The 17283-nt window shown below is 38.1% G+C and overlaps 1 protein-coding gene and 1 long non-coding RNA gene across 2 annotated transcripts in view; one reads left to right on the top strand and one right to left on the bottom strand.

Annotated features, from left to right (window-relative positions):
- Positions 1-215: 215 nt before the first annotated feature.
- The window catches only part of TBCA (tubulin folding cofactor A), a 35737-nt gene continuing 18669 nt past the window's right edge, over positions 216-17283 (bottom strand). Inside the window, exons 2-4 of the mRNA XM_084503560.1 lie at positions 11748-11853; positions 2313-2399; positions 216-919 (exon numbers count right to left, since the gene is read on the bottom strand). Of these exons, the coding sequence (XP_084359686.1) occupies positions 839-919; positions 2313-2399; positions 11748-11853 (274 nt within the window). The 3' untranslated portion in view covers positions 216-838. The remainder of the gene's footprint in view (positions 920-2312; positions 2400-11747; positions 11854-17283) is intronic.
- Positions 2410-4334, top strand: LOC311426844. Its single transcript, XR_014687079.1, has 2 exons — positions 2410-3201; positions 3365-4334. It is a non-coding gene; the product is annotated as an uncharacterized lncRNA (long non-coding RNA).

Below are 17283 nucleotides of genomic sequence, written 5' to 3'. Positions count from 1 at the left end.
ATAGAAGGCATTCTGAAAGAACACAGCTTTTCTACAGAGTGTTTTAATGATCTTCCATGTAGATCAAGCATAATAATTCCCTTACCATGTGCTTCCTTTCAGCTTCTGGGGTTTGAACTTTGTACAAAAAAGTCACATTGACCAAGGTGAACAGCTATGATTTCAGGAAGAGTTCACTCCAGCACTCCTACAAGCAGATCCAACTGACAACATACTAAAGAGCTACAAAATTATTTTTATTGAAAAAAGTAACTTAATTTTGATCAATGGAAATTGTGTGAATTGGGCTCTACAAATCAACCTCAGACAAATTGAGAAAGGTCTGGAATCAGCTCTTAATTCCATCTTAGGCTCAAAGATAAACAAGGAGTAATACTTGATAAAATTACAGATTAACTGCATCACAGAAAAAAATGGGTGACTTTGAAGTGTCATTTAGTTCATCTCCTCTTTCAGTACAGATTTTATGCTATAATGGCTTGAAATTATTTCAATTACAAGGTGCTTCTAAAGTATTTATTAGCACCTCACATTCCTTACATAGCTAAACACTTGAACTGTGCTTTATTTCTTAGCTTAAGCTTATATTAAATAGATTTTTTTTTATTTTTTTAAATTCTTTTTGTAGTTGAGGTGAACTGGTGATGTTTCTATTTTGCCTGAATTTGGAACACACAGATGTTTCAGAACATCCTTTATTTGATGCATCTTGCAGTAAGAGAAAGGCCAGTTTGCATAAAGGGAACCTTAGCAAGTCAGCAGTAGTAATAGAGCTGTAGTAAAACAAAGGTGTGGAATGGACCCAGTGCTAATGCATATAAAGAGTACTGAAAAACTTCTAAGCTTCCAGCTTCACCGACTCTAGTATGGAACGTGCTTCTTTATACTCTTCAGCTTCTTCCAATTCTTTTTCATTTTCCTGGAATTAAAAACAAAACTTTTGAGTACTTCAAAAATAACTGATATTGGAACGTGATTGAGGAGTAAATTATGAAATGTAGGGTATATCCTTATTGTAAACACTAGTTTTACATGACTCAAAACACAGGTAATTTCTTTTGTCCTATTTAAGGTCTGTTATAGTATCTGTCATGTGTAAGTGGATTTGACTTGTGCATAACTTTATTTTTTGAATATTCTGAATATTTTTATGAATTATTAATATTTCTGAATATTTTATTCTCTGAATAAAATAAAGTATTTAAAAACAAGGACACAGTAAGTACAAGGGAACTCAGAACAAAAGTACCATTAAAAAAACGCTTAAAGAGTCTGACAGTTAAAAAATATGTAACTAAACAGTTAATTTTAATAAAAACATTGACGGTCATCTAAGAAAATAAAGCAACCTTTAAAGACTTCCAAATTCTTAACAACAATAGTAACTCCCCACATTTCTTATTTTGTATTTGAATAGCATGCTGTACAGATCAACAGCATCACTTCTGCATGCCAATGAGCTAACTGTCTGAACTTGCTGAATGGCAGAAGGATCCTAAATCTTGCCACATTCTGAGCATTTATTTTGGAAACAAGTAGAGGCATACCACCAAAGGACAAGATGCCTTATGTTTTCCCCTGAGAAGGGATATGCATTTTAGCCATCAAATGTGTTTGAAGCTTAATTTACAGTATATATTTTATAGCCTCACAGTAGCATTTACCTTTGTAGTAGAATTCTTGGGGAAAAGTCAGCTTCTAAAATAAACATAGTAATAGCCAAACCTAGTATATTTTTAGTAAATCTATTTGTACAAGATATTGTTTATTCCTGCAGGTATTCATATCCTAAAAATGCATCCTAGCTGCTCACCTCAATAATAAATAGTACAGAGGCAGTACTCAGCAATGACTCTGCTGTCTTGTTTCTTGTCCACAGCATAATAATAGTAGTAGGCAAAAGATTTTGAATATTTCAGTTCACTACCAGTATATTGTATACATCTGTATAAAACTAGGAAGACTACCTAATGTGGGTGAACTATTTTTTCTAATCATGTAAGTAGCAAAGGAACTGAGTCATCTGTAGCAGTATTAAAGTAAATGTTGGTATACATTCCATCAAAGACTGTCTCTAGTATATTAAATATGCACACATAGAATTTTCACAGGCTGAAGACTAAGTCTGCGTAGATGGTTATCTGAGATGGAGTACTGGGATTTGTTACAGGATGCCAGCCTTAGGTCCCACAAAAGGTATTTTTCAGTCCAGCTCTATTCTGCTGCAATTGCACTGCAGACTAGTATGTTTATCCATGTTCATCAAAGCACATCAGCATTTCACGGTAAGTAGTTTTTGATGCTATACTTACTAGTAGTTGGGTAAGATCTGCATGTGCAATTTCTAATCTGCGCTGACAGTCTGGAATCATCATTCGTGACTCTTGTAAGATCTCGACCTGTGAAAATTGGAAGCCAATGAAATGAAAATGTATTCCACAGAGAAATGTTGTTTTTTAAGACAAGTCTTTACTATGAGAAATCAGTAGTCTGGTCATCATCTAGGAACTTCAGAAGAATTGTACCTTTTTTCTGAAATTTCACCTATTTTAGTAAAAGACATTCACTTAGCATAATTGCTTAAAACTCTGTTAATTTACAGGACATTTCCATTACTTTGTGCTTAATTAATTATAAAGTATTAAGTAGAAAACAGTATTTACAATATTTTTTCCCTTAGAAAAGTACAGCCTGGTAAGCTTTCCATACAACATTCGTTAAAAAAGGCTATTTAAAACAAACTTTCTCCTGCTGTCACAAAGCAGCTTCATCCAAAATGGGATCAGCTGGTTATATAAATATCTCCTGCATCTTTTGGGTAATAAAGAAAAACAGTGTTCAGATAATACCACATAGAGATAATTACTGCATGAAAAAAGTTATTGAGTTATTGATCACATTGTGTGCACACTGCAGGAGGCTATGACTGAAAGACAAAGGTAAAGAAAAATGAAAAGCAAAGACCAGCAGGCTCATATTTTTGATGCTTATCATGCATAAAAAGTTATTACTTATCCTTGTGCTTCATTTTAGGAGAAAGATTATTCTCACCATGCACTTTGAACAAAATTACTAAACTGGCACCCCACTGAATCTGAACATCCTGCCTCCTCCTACAGAAAACAACTTCAGATTTATATAAGGGAACATTTATTTCATGGAACATTTCTGGATCTGAAATCCAACCACTGAGAAGAAAAGGTATGCAGAGTTGTTCAGTAAAGTTAAATCTATTTAGAGATGAAAATCAGTTAGATATTTAAGTACAAAGCCATTTCTGCATTCACGATAACCTGCAACAGAAGGTATTCACTTTAAATGGCTCACCACATTCTGTCATTCCTGTGTTTCATTTTACTTTCAGTATTAAAGCTGCCATACTGAAGGGAACCAAAGGGAACACCATCATCACAAAATGGAAGAAAAACTACGGCTAAGAATGTTTTGTAGGAAGGCTTGTTGTAAAACATTATTTCATGTACTTAGATGTCTTATGTTTATGTTTTCTGTTTAAGACATTATTAAGAGAATGAGTTTAAAAACTTTGTTTCTAGCTTATTTTCAGAGAATCTAGGGCAAAATTCATATACTTTAATAAAGCAATATAGGTGATATGTTAAAATAAAGTTAAGCACCTTCAAGTTACAATTCTCATCAACATTACCATTTTTCTTTTAAGCACTCAGTATTGGACTGTGTTAAAAACATGATTAGTCACTCTGCATATTACACTTTCAGTAGCAATCAAATACATAAAGGCTTGTAAATTCCAGAGAATGAGGTGTGTCAAAATGCATGAGATGATGCCTTCTGCTTTATGTACTACAACTTGTTTCTATAAAGAATATCTATGGGAGTGAGAATATCCATTGATGATATCCTTCGGATGGTACTGCTAACTAGTTGTGTATTTTAAAGCTGGTGGATGATGTGGAAACTAGTCATTTATTTTATATATGCCACTCCATAAGCGATCTGGGAAGAGAAGACACAAATCTAGGACCTGCAAGCTCCAGTCCTGGCTACTGTAAGAAACGAACAAAACTACCAAAATCCCTCAGTTCAAAACAGAATATGAATGAGATCCAAAAGGGGTGACTGGGTTTTATTTATATTTGCCAGCAGTTATGCAACAATATGAAACAGATGAAAGATAAATCCTGGAACTACCTTCTGTAGGTACAAATGGTTGGAGAATGGAACAGGGATTTTATGGAACCAAGATTAAAGTTAATTACTGAATGACCTAAGCAAATTTTAATAACTTCTGCACAAAAAAAAAAAAAAAAAGACAAAAAACACACACACTTTTTTCAAGCAATACTGATTATTCCAGATAGACATTTTACTGTTGCAAATGTATATAATAAAGCACAGTCTAAAGCTCAAATAATTGATATGTTTTAGGGCTGGAATTTAAAAAAGTGTCTACTCTCATACTGTTTTGAAAATTAACGAACAACCCTCTCTCCTCAGCACACTCTAGAAACAATCTGACTGAACTCTAAGGAGTTTAAATTATAAGCAGGTCACGGAAGAAGTTATTATATGAAACTGATCTAACTTTGCAAAGAACCATAAACATCTTCAAGGTTTCTGTGAATTACAATGCCAAATAGAAGTATTAAAAAACTGGAGTAACTGAAGTGCAGTTAAATGAAGTGTTAAGACAAAGCAATAAAGCACAAAACCATACAGATAGCAAATTCAATTTGTTGTCAATAAGTGCACATAGGACCAGAAGAGTTATGGCAACTACAGAGAGGATGATGTCCCCATTCTTTTAAGTGTATTTAAGAAGCCAGTTAAATCTCTTCAAACAGCCACATTTCTAGTCAGTTGCCTTTCAGGACTGAACATATTTCTACTAAGGGAACAGATGTTTGGCATCTTGCAACGGAAAGGAGCCTGCTCAGATGTGATGGAGCTCTCTAACTGTTGAGGTTTATGTAGCCTATTTACTAAACACAACGTGGATTTTTCATAAATTGGATCAGATGTCAAAGAACTGGTGTGCCTAATATACTATCAATGGCCTTCAAACCGTTTTCCGTACAATCCAGATTGCAATAACAGATAAAATAGGACCACAGACAGAAAAGCCAAATAAATACGAACACAGAGAGCAGTTGATTAAGTGGAAGGGCACCATGACAAGTAAAAAGACAACTATTTTACCTATTCACAATAAGCACAAAGGCCAAACACAACTCTACGGAAAACAGCTGAGGATGCTTTACACATAAGCTGAGGCTTTAGACATAAGCAACTTTGATTTATCAATGACATAGACAACGTGACTGAGTGCACCCTCAGCAAGTTTACAGATGACATTAAGCTGAGTGGTGAGGCTGATACCAAAGAAGGAAGAGATGCCATCCAAAGGGACCTGAACAAACTTAAGAAGTGGGCCCATGAGGTGCCCACTGCATAAGGTTCAACAAGGCCAAGTGCAAGGTGCTGCACATGGGCTGGGGCAATCCCAGACATGAGCACAGACCAACAGAAGAACTCACTGAGAGCAGCCCTGCAGAGAAGGGCTCAACCACCACACCAGGTCTGGGGCCCCCAAGCACAATAAAGATGCAGGGATCTTACAACAGGTCCAGGGGAGGGCCATGAAAATGATCAGAGTGCTGGAGCACCTCTGCTACGAAGAAAGACTGAGAGAGCTGGGGCTGTTCAGGCTATGGAAGAGAAGGCTTCCTCACTGCAGGTTTTCAGTACTTAAAGACGTCTTTAAGATGAGAAGATGGAGATGCAACTTTTTGCTCAGGCAAATAACGATAAGACATGGGGAAATGGTTTTAAACTAAAATAGGGGAGACTTAGATTAGAGGCTAGGAAGAAATTCTTCACTCAGAGGGCGATGAGGCACTGGCACAGGCTGCTTGGAGAAGCTGTGGATGCCCCATCCTTCTAAGCGTTCAAGGCCAGGCTGGATGGGGCTTTGGGTAACCTGGGCTGGCGGGAAGTGTCCCTGCCCATGGCAGGGGGGTTGGAACAAGACAATCTTCAAGGTCGCTTCCAACCCAAACCACTCTATGATTCTATGATTTAAGAGGCCCCATAATAAAAGTTCAAAGGCACTATTTCAACTTACCTAGGCAGATCAGAACTGCTTAGATGAGAAAGATTGTTGACTTTTTGAATCGCCAAGCACTCATATTAGAACATCAGATTTTTGTTAACTTTAAGAACAGCAATAAAAGTAACTGATTATGAGCGTCAATACCAAGTACTCTGCAACAGGAAGCAATTTTGCTGAGCCTGACTGACCTGTACAATATAATGGGGACAAATTTTATTGGCTTCAAGAAGGTGAAAGCAGATTCTGTTTTTCTTTTCAGGTGACCCACAACTAAATAAGAGATTTTGTCATGTGCTGATCCACAAGTTGTTTTCAAACAACAGGAAAGACCTTATGGGGTTATCTATTATTCCTTGATCTTAGAAGAAACTCCAATAAGCTACTATGCCACAGGGTATGGTGACAATGTTTAATATGACAGGAAAGGTGTTCTAAACATAAAAGGCTAAGAAAAATCAGCAATGTGAATGAGTCATATATTTATATATGAATTAAATGAACATGAGTACATGTGTGTGTGTTCATCCTTTTACATACTGTCTCACAATCACATGCACTTTGACTGTTGCGCAACTGAAAACAGATAATCTTAACAACAGATGATTTAAGGTGGGAGGGACTACCCGAGGTCAATTTGTCTAATCACCTGCTCAAGGCCCAGGACCACACCTAGGTTGCTTCTAAGTATTCCAAAGGAGGGAGATTCTACAACCTCTCTGGGCAGCCTGTGCCAGTGCTCCATCACATGCACAGCACAGAAGTGCTGCCTGGTGTTCAGGGAAAACCTCCCGTGTTCCAGTCTGAGGCCACTGCCTCTTGTCCTGGCACTGAGCACAAGTGAAAACAGCCTGGCTCCATCTTCATTGCAGTCTCCCTTCAGCTATTCTCACAGCCTCTTTTCATAGGAGAGAGGCTCTGGTTCCCTCATTATTTTCATGTCCCCTTGTTGGACTCTCTCCAGGATGTCCATGTCTCTCTTGTACTGAGGAGCCCAGAACTGCAGACAGTACCACACAGGTGCGACCTCATCGATGCTGAGGTGGGGGGGGGAAGGGATCACCTCTCTCAACCTGCTGGCAATGCTTTGCTTAATGCAGCCCCGGATATTAGCCTTCTTTGTGGTAAGCATTTTTGTTAGCTGTTTCAGGAAATAGTCTGCCTCCATCTCAACAAAGCAAGAAAAATATTGCTGTTTTCATTAATACGTGTAAAAAACTATACTAGCAAAACTGTACGTACTCTGTCATGCAGATATTAAATTCTATGTTAAGTCCATTAGAGTTTTAATTCATCTGGAAATGACATTATATTAGAAGTAACTTGGAACTGTAAGATAACTATTAATAAAAAAGGTAATTTGTTATCAATAAAAACTCTTACAGTTAACAAGAACTCTGAAGTAGATCGACAATCCCATTGAGAGGAAACAGAGTAGATACCCCATTTTTTTGCACATTCATAAGCCTTGAGATAAAAGCATTAGATGGGAAAGGATGTAATCTGTACCCAGTACAAATCAACAGCCACAGAAATACAGAAAACTACTGGTCCCTAACATTAGTCTACTCTCATAATTGACTGCAGTGTGAAGCTTCTATTATAGATAAAGAAGATAAAGATCATGAAACCCTCTGTGAAGACTTCATATATGGAAAACCATTACAACTGTGTAGAAACTCAGGCTTTGTTACAAGAAAAAGAAAACAAAACACAGAAGTACAGTTGCATTGCTTTCTGCAATCAGGGCTCTTAATGACTCTTTACAGAAACTAAATTCAGAATTTGAATTTAGTAGAATGCTTCAGAAGTCTATAAACTTTTTTATTCCAAATTTTTGTATAAATTACTTGAGTTCAGTTTTTAATAAGCCTATTTTCAGTTTAGTATCTTACAAAGATACTTAGAATTTCTCTTTCCTCATATATTTTCCCCTTCATACTGCTCTTCGTTTATTATGACTTCTTTTTTATCTGACAATTTAGCCAAAATAAATTGTTATAAGTTTTCCCCTATTTCTATACTTCTCATCTGTCTTTTTATCTATAAAAGTAGGTACTGCAGAGTTGTTTTTTTATTTATATATTTAAATAAGCTGTAAGTAATAGGAAAGAAAGAGCTTCCTTGCCCTATTATACTAGAGATTCTTTCCCTGGGATACACATTCTACCACACATAGTTCTTTCTTAGTACATGAGCTGAAATACAGCAAGTAGTATAAATACAATGTGCGCCAGGAACAACGGTACTATACTAAGTCTTTGAATTATATTCTTGGTCAGAGCATACTAGCATGGAGAGTGAACTCTCCTTTTTGTTTCTCAGATACTGAACCTGCTCTTCATTAAATTAGTCCTTCTGCAGCTGAAGGCTAGCACCCAGCAACTGTCAACAACCCAGTTTGGTCACTGTCTCTGCTAGAGATCACTTGAGTTTGCAGGAACCACAAGTTGCCACACTACCTAATGAGTTAGAAGAAAAACACTAAGTCAAACCCTAACTATTGTTCTACAGAGGGACTGATGCCTTCTTGCAGACCAGACACGCACTGAAGTCTGACTATGATGTAGGAATGTGATTATTCTTTTTAAAGTAAAATCTTCCTTAGTCACTTCTGTACTGGTAACCCATATTCTATTGCAGGGTTCTAACTAGAAAGTTAAATGAAATTAATGGTTCATTAAGAGGAAAGTAATGGTTTTAAGCTTTTTAAGCCTTCCTCCTTCAACTATGGATTGACACGTATCTGTATATACTTACCTATTAACTGATACCTCAGCTAAAATAATAGTTAAAATTATTTTCATAATCTCAAATGATTGAATTAATTCCTATCCTTTCCCATTAAATGACAAGAAAATCTTCAGAGTAGTCTGCATGGATTCACCATGGTGAAGTCACGCTTTGCCAACCTGATCAGCTTCTATGATGAAATGACCAGCTTGGTGGATGAAGGGAGAGCAGTGGATATTTTCTACCTGGACTTCAGTAAGGCCTTTGATGGTGTTGTTTTAGTGGAGGACTGTTAGTGTTAGGTCAGAGGTTGGACTCGATGATCTTGAGGTCTTTTCCAACCTAGAAATTCTGAGATTCTGTGTCTCACATCCATATAAAGAAGCTGACATATGGGTTGGATGAGCAGACAGTGAGGCTGAATGGCTGGACCCAGAGGGCAGCAATCAGTGGCACAAAGTCTAGTTGGAGGCCAGTAATGAGTAAGTATTCCAGTGGTCAATACTGGAACAGTCCTGCTTAACATAGTTAATGATCTGGATAATAGTGCACAGCTCACCCTCAGCAAGTTTGCAGACAGTGCAAGACTAGCAGATACATTACAGGGGTTGTGCTACCATCCAGAGGAACCTCAACAGGCTCGAGAAACAGGCTGGCAGAAACCTCAAAGTTCACTAAGGAAAGGTGCAAAGTCCAGTGCCTGATGAGGAACAGGCACTAGTACATACTGGCATCCACCCTGCTGGAAAGCTCTGCAGAAAAGGACCTGTGAGTCCTGGTAGACACCAAGATGAACATGAGCCAGCACTCAGAAAGAAAGCTAGTGGTATCTTAGGCTGCATTTGTCAAAGCAAGTTTAGGGAGGTGATCCTTCCAACTCAGTGTTGGTGAGGCCACACTGCTGTAGTACTGCCTCCCATGCTAGGCTACTTAGTACAAGAGAGACATGAACATCCTGAAAAGAGTCTGATAAAGGGCCGGGAAGATGATGAAGAAACCAGATCACATCTCCTGTGAGGACAGTCAGAGAGTTGGGGCTGTTCAGCCCAGCGAAAAGACTGAGGTGGGATCTTACCAATGTATACCAATGAAGGGAAGGTACAAAGATGGCTGAGACTGGTTCTTCTCAGTGGTGCCCAGTACTAGACAATGGGCACAAACTGGAACACGAGAGGTTCCACCTGAACATCAGGAAGTACTTCTTTACTCTGAGTGATGGAGTGATGGAACAGGTTGCCAAGAGAGGTCGTGGAGTCTCCCTCCTCGGAGGTTTTCAAAAGGCATCTGGATATGGTCCCAGGCAACGTGCTCTAGGTGGCCCTGCTTCAGTAGGGGGGCTGAAACAGATGACTTCCAAAAGTCCTTCCTAACTTAAAACAATTCTGTGATCTCACAAATGGTACTTTTAATTACTGAAACAAAGACTATAGCCATATTTTTAAATAAACTAAGATTAGGGCGATATTAACTAAAAACGATCCTTTAAATGTTTGACCGTGTTGTTTGTTTTTTTTTTTTTTAAAAAAAACTTCTCAAAATACTAAGTCCATCCAAAATATGTTTTTGAGCAAGCTCTCCTGATATTTTATAATTTTGTTTAGTGTAAGAGATTTCACCTTATGACAAGTGTGTACACTGGTTTTAAGCCTCCAGGTTCTTCCTAACCTAAAAATACAACTTTCCAAATGTAGAGCACACTATAAGAACAGATATCATTGCAGGGATTGCTTTTCAATTCAGGCAGTGCTGAATGAATTTAGACCATTCTCTTTGAAGACTTTTGTCAGTGGTCTCTGAGAACACTTTCAAGTAGTGTGTAACATTTCATTTCACAGCAAAAGTTCACAGACTCCACTGGATTTCACTTCAGTGATTTCTTGCATGTCACTGAGGAAATACCATGGTACAATCAAATAATCTGACAGATGTGAGACACTAAAAATGGGAATTGCATTCACTAGTTCTTGTTAGCATCAGCAGATCTTCAGGAATATTACTGTTTCTGTAGGAGTCTCAGTGGTGAGGCAGAGACAGCTCAACTCTAGAAATACAATGTCTTACAACTCTAGAAATACGTCTTACAGAAATTTCATGTTTGTATTTCTTTCCCATATCACAGTGAAAACAAGAACAGACATGCACACATGAACTGAAATCTGAATTTATTACATGTTTTACCTTGTTTTAAAAGGACTTTTTCCTTTTTTTTTTTAATTTATTTTTATATTTGGGTTTTGTTTCACCTGTTCTAAAATGAAGATAGGACAACAGGAGGTTTTATAACATGAGGCCACCAAACTAGTGAAACCAGCCTATGAGTGAAAGTATGTTTTATTTATAGTTTCAGTGAAGACTTAAGAGAAAACACCTAGGAAAAAAAAGTTGTTCAAAGACAACATTCTGTTTTAACAGTGACTGTAAATGACACCCTTGAGCACACCTAACTACAGCATGCACCTTGCTAGTTAGTGCCTTCACTACAAACCTCAGCAACTGCTAGGACAGGCGCATACCCATTGCTCTCCCTTAGAGGTCTGTGATTTCAACAAACTGATAATAGCATACAAAGAAGAAACATTTCAATTCTAGTGTATTCTCACTTCACAGTAACAATTGCACTTAAATGCATCCAGAACGTTTATTTTCAGGATGACAGTATTTCTGAGAATGGGAGTTCACGATAGCCTGATATTCATTGTTAGTGATAGCCATTTGGTACCAAGTGGTAAATAATCTATACCCAAGTCTCCTTATAGTTAAGGGTTCTGGAGGGCAGGAATTTTTCACAAATGCATATTGTGACTTTCGTAATTGATAGGATTTTAATCTGGAGGAGTCTGAAAAAAGTACATGAGTTTTTTTGTTTAAGGATGACAATGATTAAATTAAAGCAAAGAAGGATTTTACAAGTTTTGGGATAGTTTACCTGCTTCTTTATTCCATAATCATCACATGCTTCAGCTTTCATTTTTTCAATCTTTTCTTCTTGTTGTTTTGCTTCTTTTTCGTACATAAGTTTTTCTTTTGCCAATCTGCAATTAAACAAAATGATTGTATCAGTCTGACTGTATTATGGTATAATAAAGTTACATTACTGATAACAACCCTCCTGCCCACCCCTGAAAGCTGCATCCCTGTAACACAATACATGATTTTATATAACAAAAAAGGCTCTTAAATACTGTAAGAAACTGCATCTCGGAAATGCTGAATTTAGCTACAAAATATAACCATTCTTATAAAAATTATTTAAATTAAAATGTTTTAAAGATTCTGTATAGAATTCTGTATAGATTCTGTATGTACAAAGATTCTGTATCTCTTGTAAAGATCTGTACTGAATATCCTATAAAAGCTATACACTGGTACTTCATTTCAAATACATAACAGAAACAGACAAGAAGCTGCCTGGTAAGCCTGGATGACTGCTAATGAAGTAGTACAGAGAAGAAAGCTATCTCTGTATCTCAAAAAAAAGTCCTCACAAAGTAGCTGAAACAAATATTAAGGTGTCTACAAAGCCGATGTTATAATACTCAGCATTTGCCAGACTTTCTTATTATCCAGGTTCTCATAGTTTCATGAGTGACCTATATATTCTCTATTACAGGCATGTGGTCTTTTCCTTTCTCTCACTACTAAATACCATTGCACCTGCATTTTTAAATGAAAAATGACACTAAGGTGACATCCTTCTTAGTAGTAACTTTGAAAAAAGGTTATCATATGTAAATTAAAAGAAAGAGCATTTCCAAGTTCACAAACTGTTATACCAAAACGTTTTCTTTTTTTTTTTTTTCCTGATCACAACTATGTGTCATACCATTAAATGCAATACTTCATATACTAGGTTTTGTACAAAATAATAAAAATTAAAATTCCCAAATAACACAGTAGCCTCCAAGTCATATGTTCCTTAGAGTATTTTCCTCACTGGTCTGGGCATAGACAAAAGGAACAGTTTGATAATTTATCTTATAGCAATTTTCCTTATAGCCTATTTTTTAAAGGGAAAAGAATCCACCTTTTAATCTTACTCATGGACCCACATTTCGGATCAGGATGCTTTTTGCTAATGAGTATAGATTCAAGAATAATGTATTTTTTTTCTCTTCTTCCTATATTGTCTATAGAGAAGAACTCAGTATGTAGCTAGAAATACGTATAACAAATTTCCGTCACTACTAAGAAAAATCCTTAAATTTGCTTTGGCAGTGAAGCTTGATGTCATTAAGCAAATGTAAACCCTGAACACATAACAGATGAGCTAAAAACATGTAGGTCTTAAGTGTGTAAGAAGCTGATGTCTTTAACACCTAATTTTGAGAATAACAGTTGAAGATCATTAGCCTTAAGAGACTAACTTACTTGATTTCAACATTAAAAGGTTTAAGCCTGGGTTGCAGTGACCACGCCCTGATTGAGTTTGTAATCTTGAGGGATATGGCCTAGCAAGGAGCAAAGTCAGGATCCTGAACTTCAGAAGAGCCTACTTCCAGCTGTTCAAAGAATTAGTGAATGAGATCCCATGGGACAAGGTCCTTAGGGACAGAGAATCTGGTCACAGCTGGCAACTCCTTAAGGATATTTTGCTTAGAGAGCAAGAGCTCTGTATTCTAATATACAATAAATCAAGCAGGGAAGGTAGGAAACTGGCATGGCTGAATAAGGAAGGACCTTCTGGTCAAACTTACGCAAGAGAAGGAAATGCACAGATGGATGTAGATGGTAGAAACAGGGCCATGTGCCCTGGGAAGAATACAGAAATGCTGTCCGGATGTGCAGGGGCAGGATCAGGAAAGCCAAGGCAATGACAAAACTAAGCATGGCCATGGATGCAAAGACTAAGAAGGGGTTCTACAAGTACTTTGGCTGCAAAAGAAAGACCAGAGAGAGTGTAGCACCTCTGACAAATGGAGATGGAGAACAGGTAATGACAGATGCAGAGAAGGCAGAGGTACTTAACTTTTTTGTCTCAGTCTTCACTAGTCATCAGGCTTCCCACATCTCTCTGTCCCTGACACTGGGCAGGACTGGCAGAGCAGAATCCCTCCCACTGTAAGCAAAGAGCAAGTTCGGGACTTCCTGAAACAACAACCACAAGTCTATGGGCCCTGATGACATGCATCCCAGGGTCCTGAGAGACTTGGCCGTGTAGTTGCCAAGGCCCTCTCCATCATATTTGAAAAATCAGGGCAGTGAAGTGGAGTCCCCAGTGACTGGAAAAAGGGTAGAAAGGAGGACCTGAGGAACTACAGACTGGTGAACCTCACCTCTGTGCCTGGCAAGATCATGGAATGAATCCTGTTAGAGGCAATGCTAAGGCACAAGAAGGACAAGTAGGTGATCTGAGACAGCCAGCATGGCTTCACTGAGGGTAAATCATGCCTGACCAGACTGGAGTCCTTCTGTGATGGAGCAACTGCATCAGTCAATAAGGGAAGACCAGCTGATGTCATTTACCTGGACTTCTCTAAGGCTTTTGTCATGGTCCCACATGACATCCTAACCTCTGAATCGGAAATATATGGATTTGAAGGGTGGACCAGTTTGTGGATAAGGAATTGGGTTGATGGCCCCACCCAGAGAGTAGCGGTCAACAGCTCCCTGTCCAGGTGGAGGCTGGTAACAAGTGGTCTCCCTCTAGGGACCACCTTGGGACTGCTGCTTTTCAATATCTTCATCAATGACATATACAGTGGGATCAAGTGCAACCTCACCAACTTTGATGACACCAAGCTGAGTGATGAGGCTGATACCAAAGGAAGAGAGGCCATCCAAAGGGACTTGGACAGGCTGGAGAAGTGGGCCCATGTGAACCTAATGAGGTTCAACAAGGCCAAGTGCAAGGTGCTGCACCTAGGGTTGGGCAAACCCAGACAGGAACACAGAATGGGAGAAGAACTAATTGAGAGAATCCCTGCAGAGAAGGACTTGGAGGTTCTGGAGGATGAAAAGCTTGACGTGAGCCAACAGTTCACGCTTGCAGCCCAAAAGGCCAACTGTGCCCTGAGCTGCATCAACAGAGATGTGACTAGCAGGTGAAGGGAGGTGATTGTCCCCCTCTGCTCTGCCCTCATGAGACCCCACCTGGAGTGCTGCATCCAGGTCTGCCCCCCTGCGTAAGAAAGATGTGGACTTGTTAATAGTGAGTCCAGAGGAGGGCCACAAGGATGATCAGAGGGCTGGAGCACCTCTGCTATGAAGAAAGGCTAAGAGAGATGGGGTTGTTCAGCCTGAAGAAGGCTCCGGGGAGATCGCATTTCGGCCTTTCAGTACTTAAAGGGGTCTTATAAAAAGGATGGAGAAGGACTCTTAGCTCAGGTAGATAATGATAGGACAAGGGGGAATGGTCTTAAACTAAAAGAGGATAGATTTAGATGAGGCATTATGAAGAAGTTCTTCATTGTACTGATAGTGAGGCACTGGAACTGGTTGCCCAGAGAAGCATCCCCTGAGGTGTTCAAGGCCAGGCTGGACAGGGCTTCGGCCAACATGATCCAGAGGGAGGTGTCCCTGCTTACGGCAGGGGGGTTGGAGTTAGATGATCTTTAAAGTCCCTTCAAACCCGAACCATTCTATGATTCTAGAACGCAAAGTAATCTCAGGTTTGGATGCAAAATAAGTTTTTTCACACGCTCTATCAACTACAGCAAATGATGAACATAGAAAATTTCAAAAGGTTGAAATGGAAGATTAAGGTCTAATCTCATGCCCTGTAGTAATAGTTACATAGTAATCCATTATCAAGCTTAATTATTTGTTCTTATTGTGACTTTGCTCTTAAATCTTCCATTTTGTACATCTGTTCATTAGGTATATATTGGATTACATAATTCTGGAATTTGAATCAAAACATCCTCCAGTATTAGGAGAATGACAGAATAATGATCAGCTAACCCAAGACCAAAATGTACATGGAGATGCTACTGCAATCCTGAAAGCATGCCAAAGAAAGTCCTTGGCCTAACAAGAGCAATCATCTGATCAGCCTGTACTAGATAAGACTGTTTAAGGAGAACTTAATAGCCAAAAGAACATAATCAGATCCAGGAAGCAAAGAATGTATTATGGAAATGAAAAGAGAATAAATAAAGGTCTTGTAGAGAGCTTCATGGTCACGTTAGCACATCAGAGCAAATTAATTCCTAATTTGTCACAGTTAAGTGCTCCACTAGAAGTGCTGCTAAGGATGGACAGTTCAGAACAGTACCAGGAGGACAAGAACCCATTGTGAACTAAAGCTGCCACAGAAGCAGCACTGCAGTGGTACCTTAAGAAAAATTCTAAGTGGAATACATTGATATTATAACAGAAGGAATTCTCCCTGATGTTCATTCACATCATAAAAAAGTGTTTTGCCAAAGTAGCTTGAAGCTGTGTTCTACAACAAATTGATCCAAGCTGGGCTGTGGCAATGTGTCCCTGAACAACCTAAATGCCTGTGGAATCACAACACCAGAGAGGGCCTCCAAGCATTGTAAAGAACCTTCAGCAGCACATCGAGTGTGTAATACAGGTATCACCTAGGTCAGCTGCTACAAGTCAGCCAAGTACTGTACTAGCTTTGAAAAGTAGTACTGGGGAAAGACAGCAACCTAATTACTAGTAATAAAGATACCAAATCAGTGGCTGTAATTCCAACTGCTGGAAGTAGCTCCAGTATTAGCATCAGCAAATATTGATTTAATAGAGGCTGAGTTAATTGTTTGATCAAGGTTGCTTGATTTAATTCAAGACAGTATTATTTGCTTTTCTATTTTTAGGTTCAAAAAGAGTTATTTTCCATCAACCTATGAGATTTTTTTGAATGAGAACAGCAAATTCCCTTGAGGGGGAGGGGAAAAGAGAAATCATTAAACACAGCTTTTATGTTTACTCAGTTATTAAAATGTATATACCATTGAAACTAAAGGCAATGAACGTTGCAAAACTTGCATTTTGATTTTTTTCTAAAGCTAAAATAAAGGGCAAAATGTTCATGTTTTCTTTTCATACCACATTTTCACACACACACCTTCCTCTATGCACACTAATTTTTCAAATTCACTACTATTTGTTTACTTTTTCCAAAAGGAAAAGAACAAGGTCTGAACATTCTGTCACAGTTTTTAACCTTTTTGCGCACTTTTCTCATATCTGGATACTTAAGATACTGTATTTACCTACTTACTTGTATTTTTGTACATACAGTACATTTCAGAAGCAGAACTTGAAGCATTCAGCTTTCAAAACATTAAGCCTGAAATATGATACTGTTTTCAGTGACATGTTTTCCATAGTTTCCATTATAGAGTATTCGAAAATCAGAATTGGCCAGTTTAACTTTCCATTTGTTGCATGTAATTGAGATGTTGATGTTAATGCTATTAAAAAGTTCTTATTTAAAAACATTTCCTGTAGTAAGTTCTTTCTTTAAATGCCAGGAAGCCATTTGTACCAAATACATAGATTTAATTTAG

This window comes from Aythya ferina (genome assembly GCF_964211825.1).
Source record: "Aythya ferina genome assembly, chromosome: Z".
NCBI classification, from domain to species: Eukaryota; Metazoa; Chordata; class Aves; order Anseriformes; family Anatidae; genus Aythya; species Aythya ferina.
This window is presented reverse-complemented; position numbering and strand designations above follow the sequence as displayed.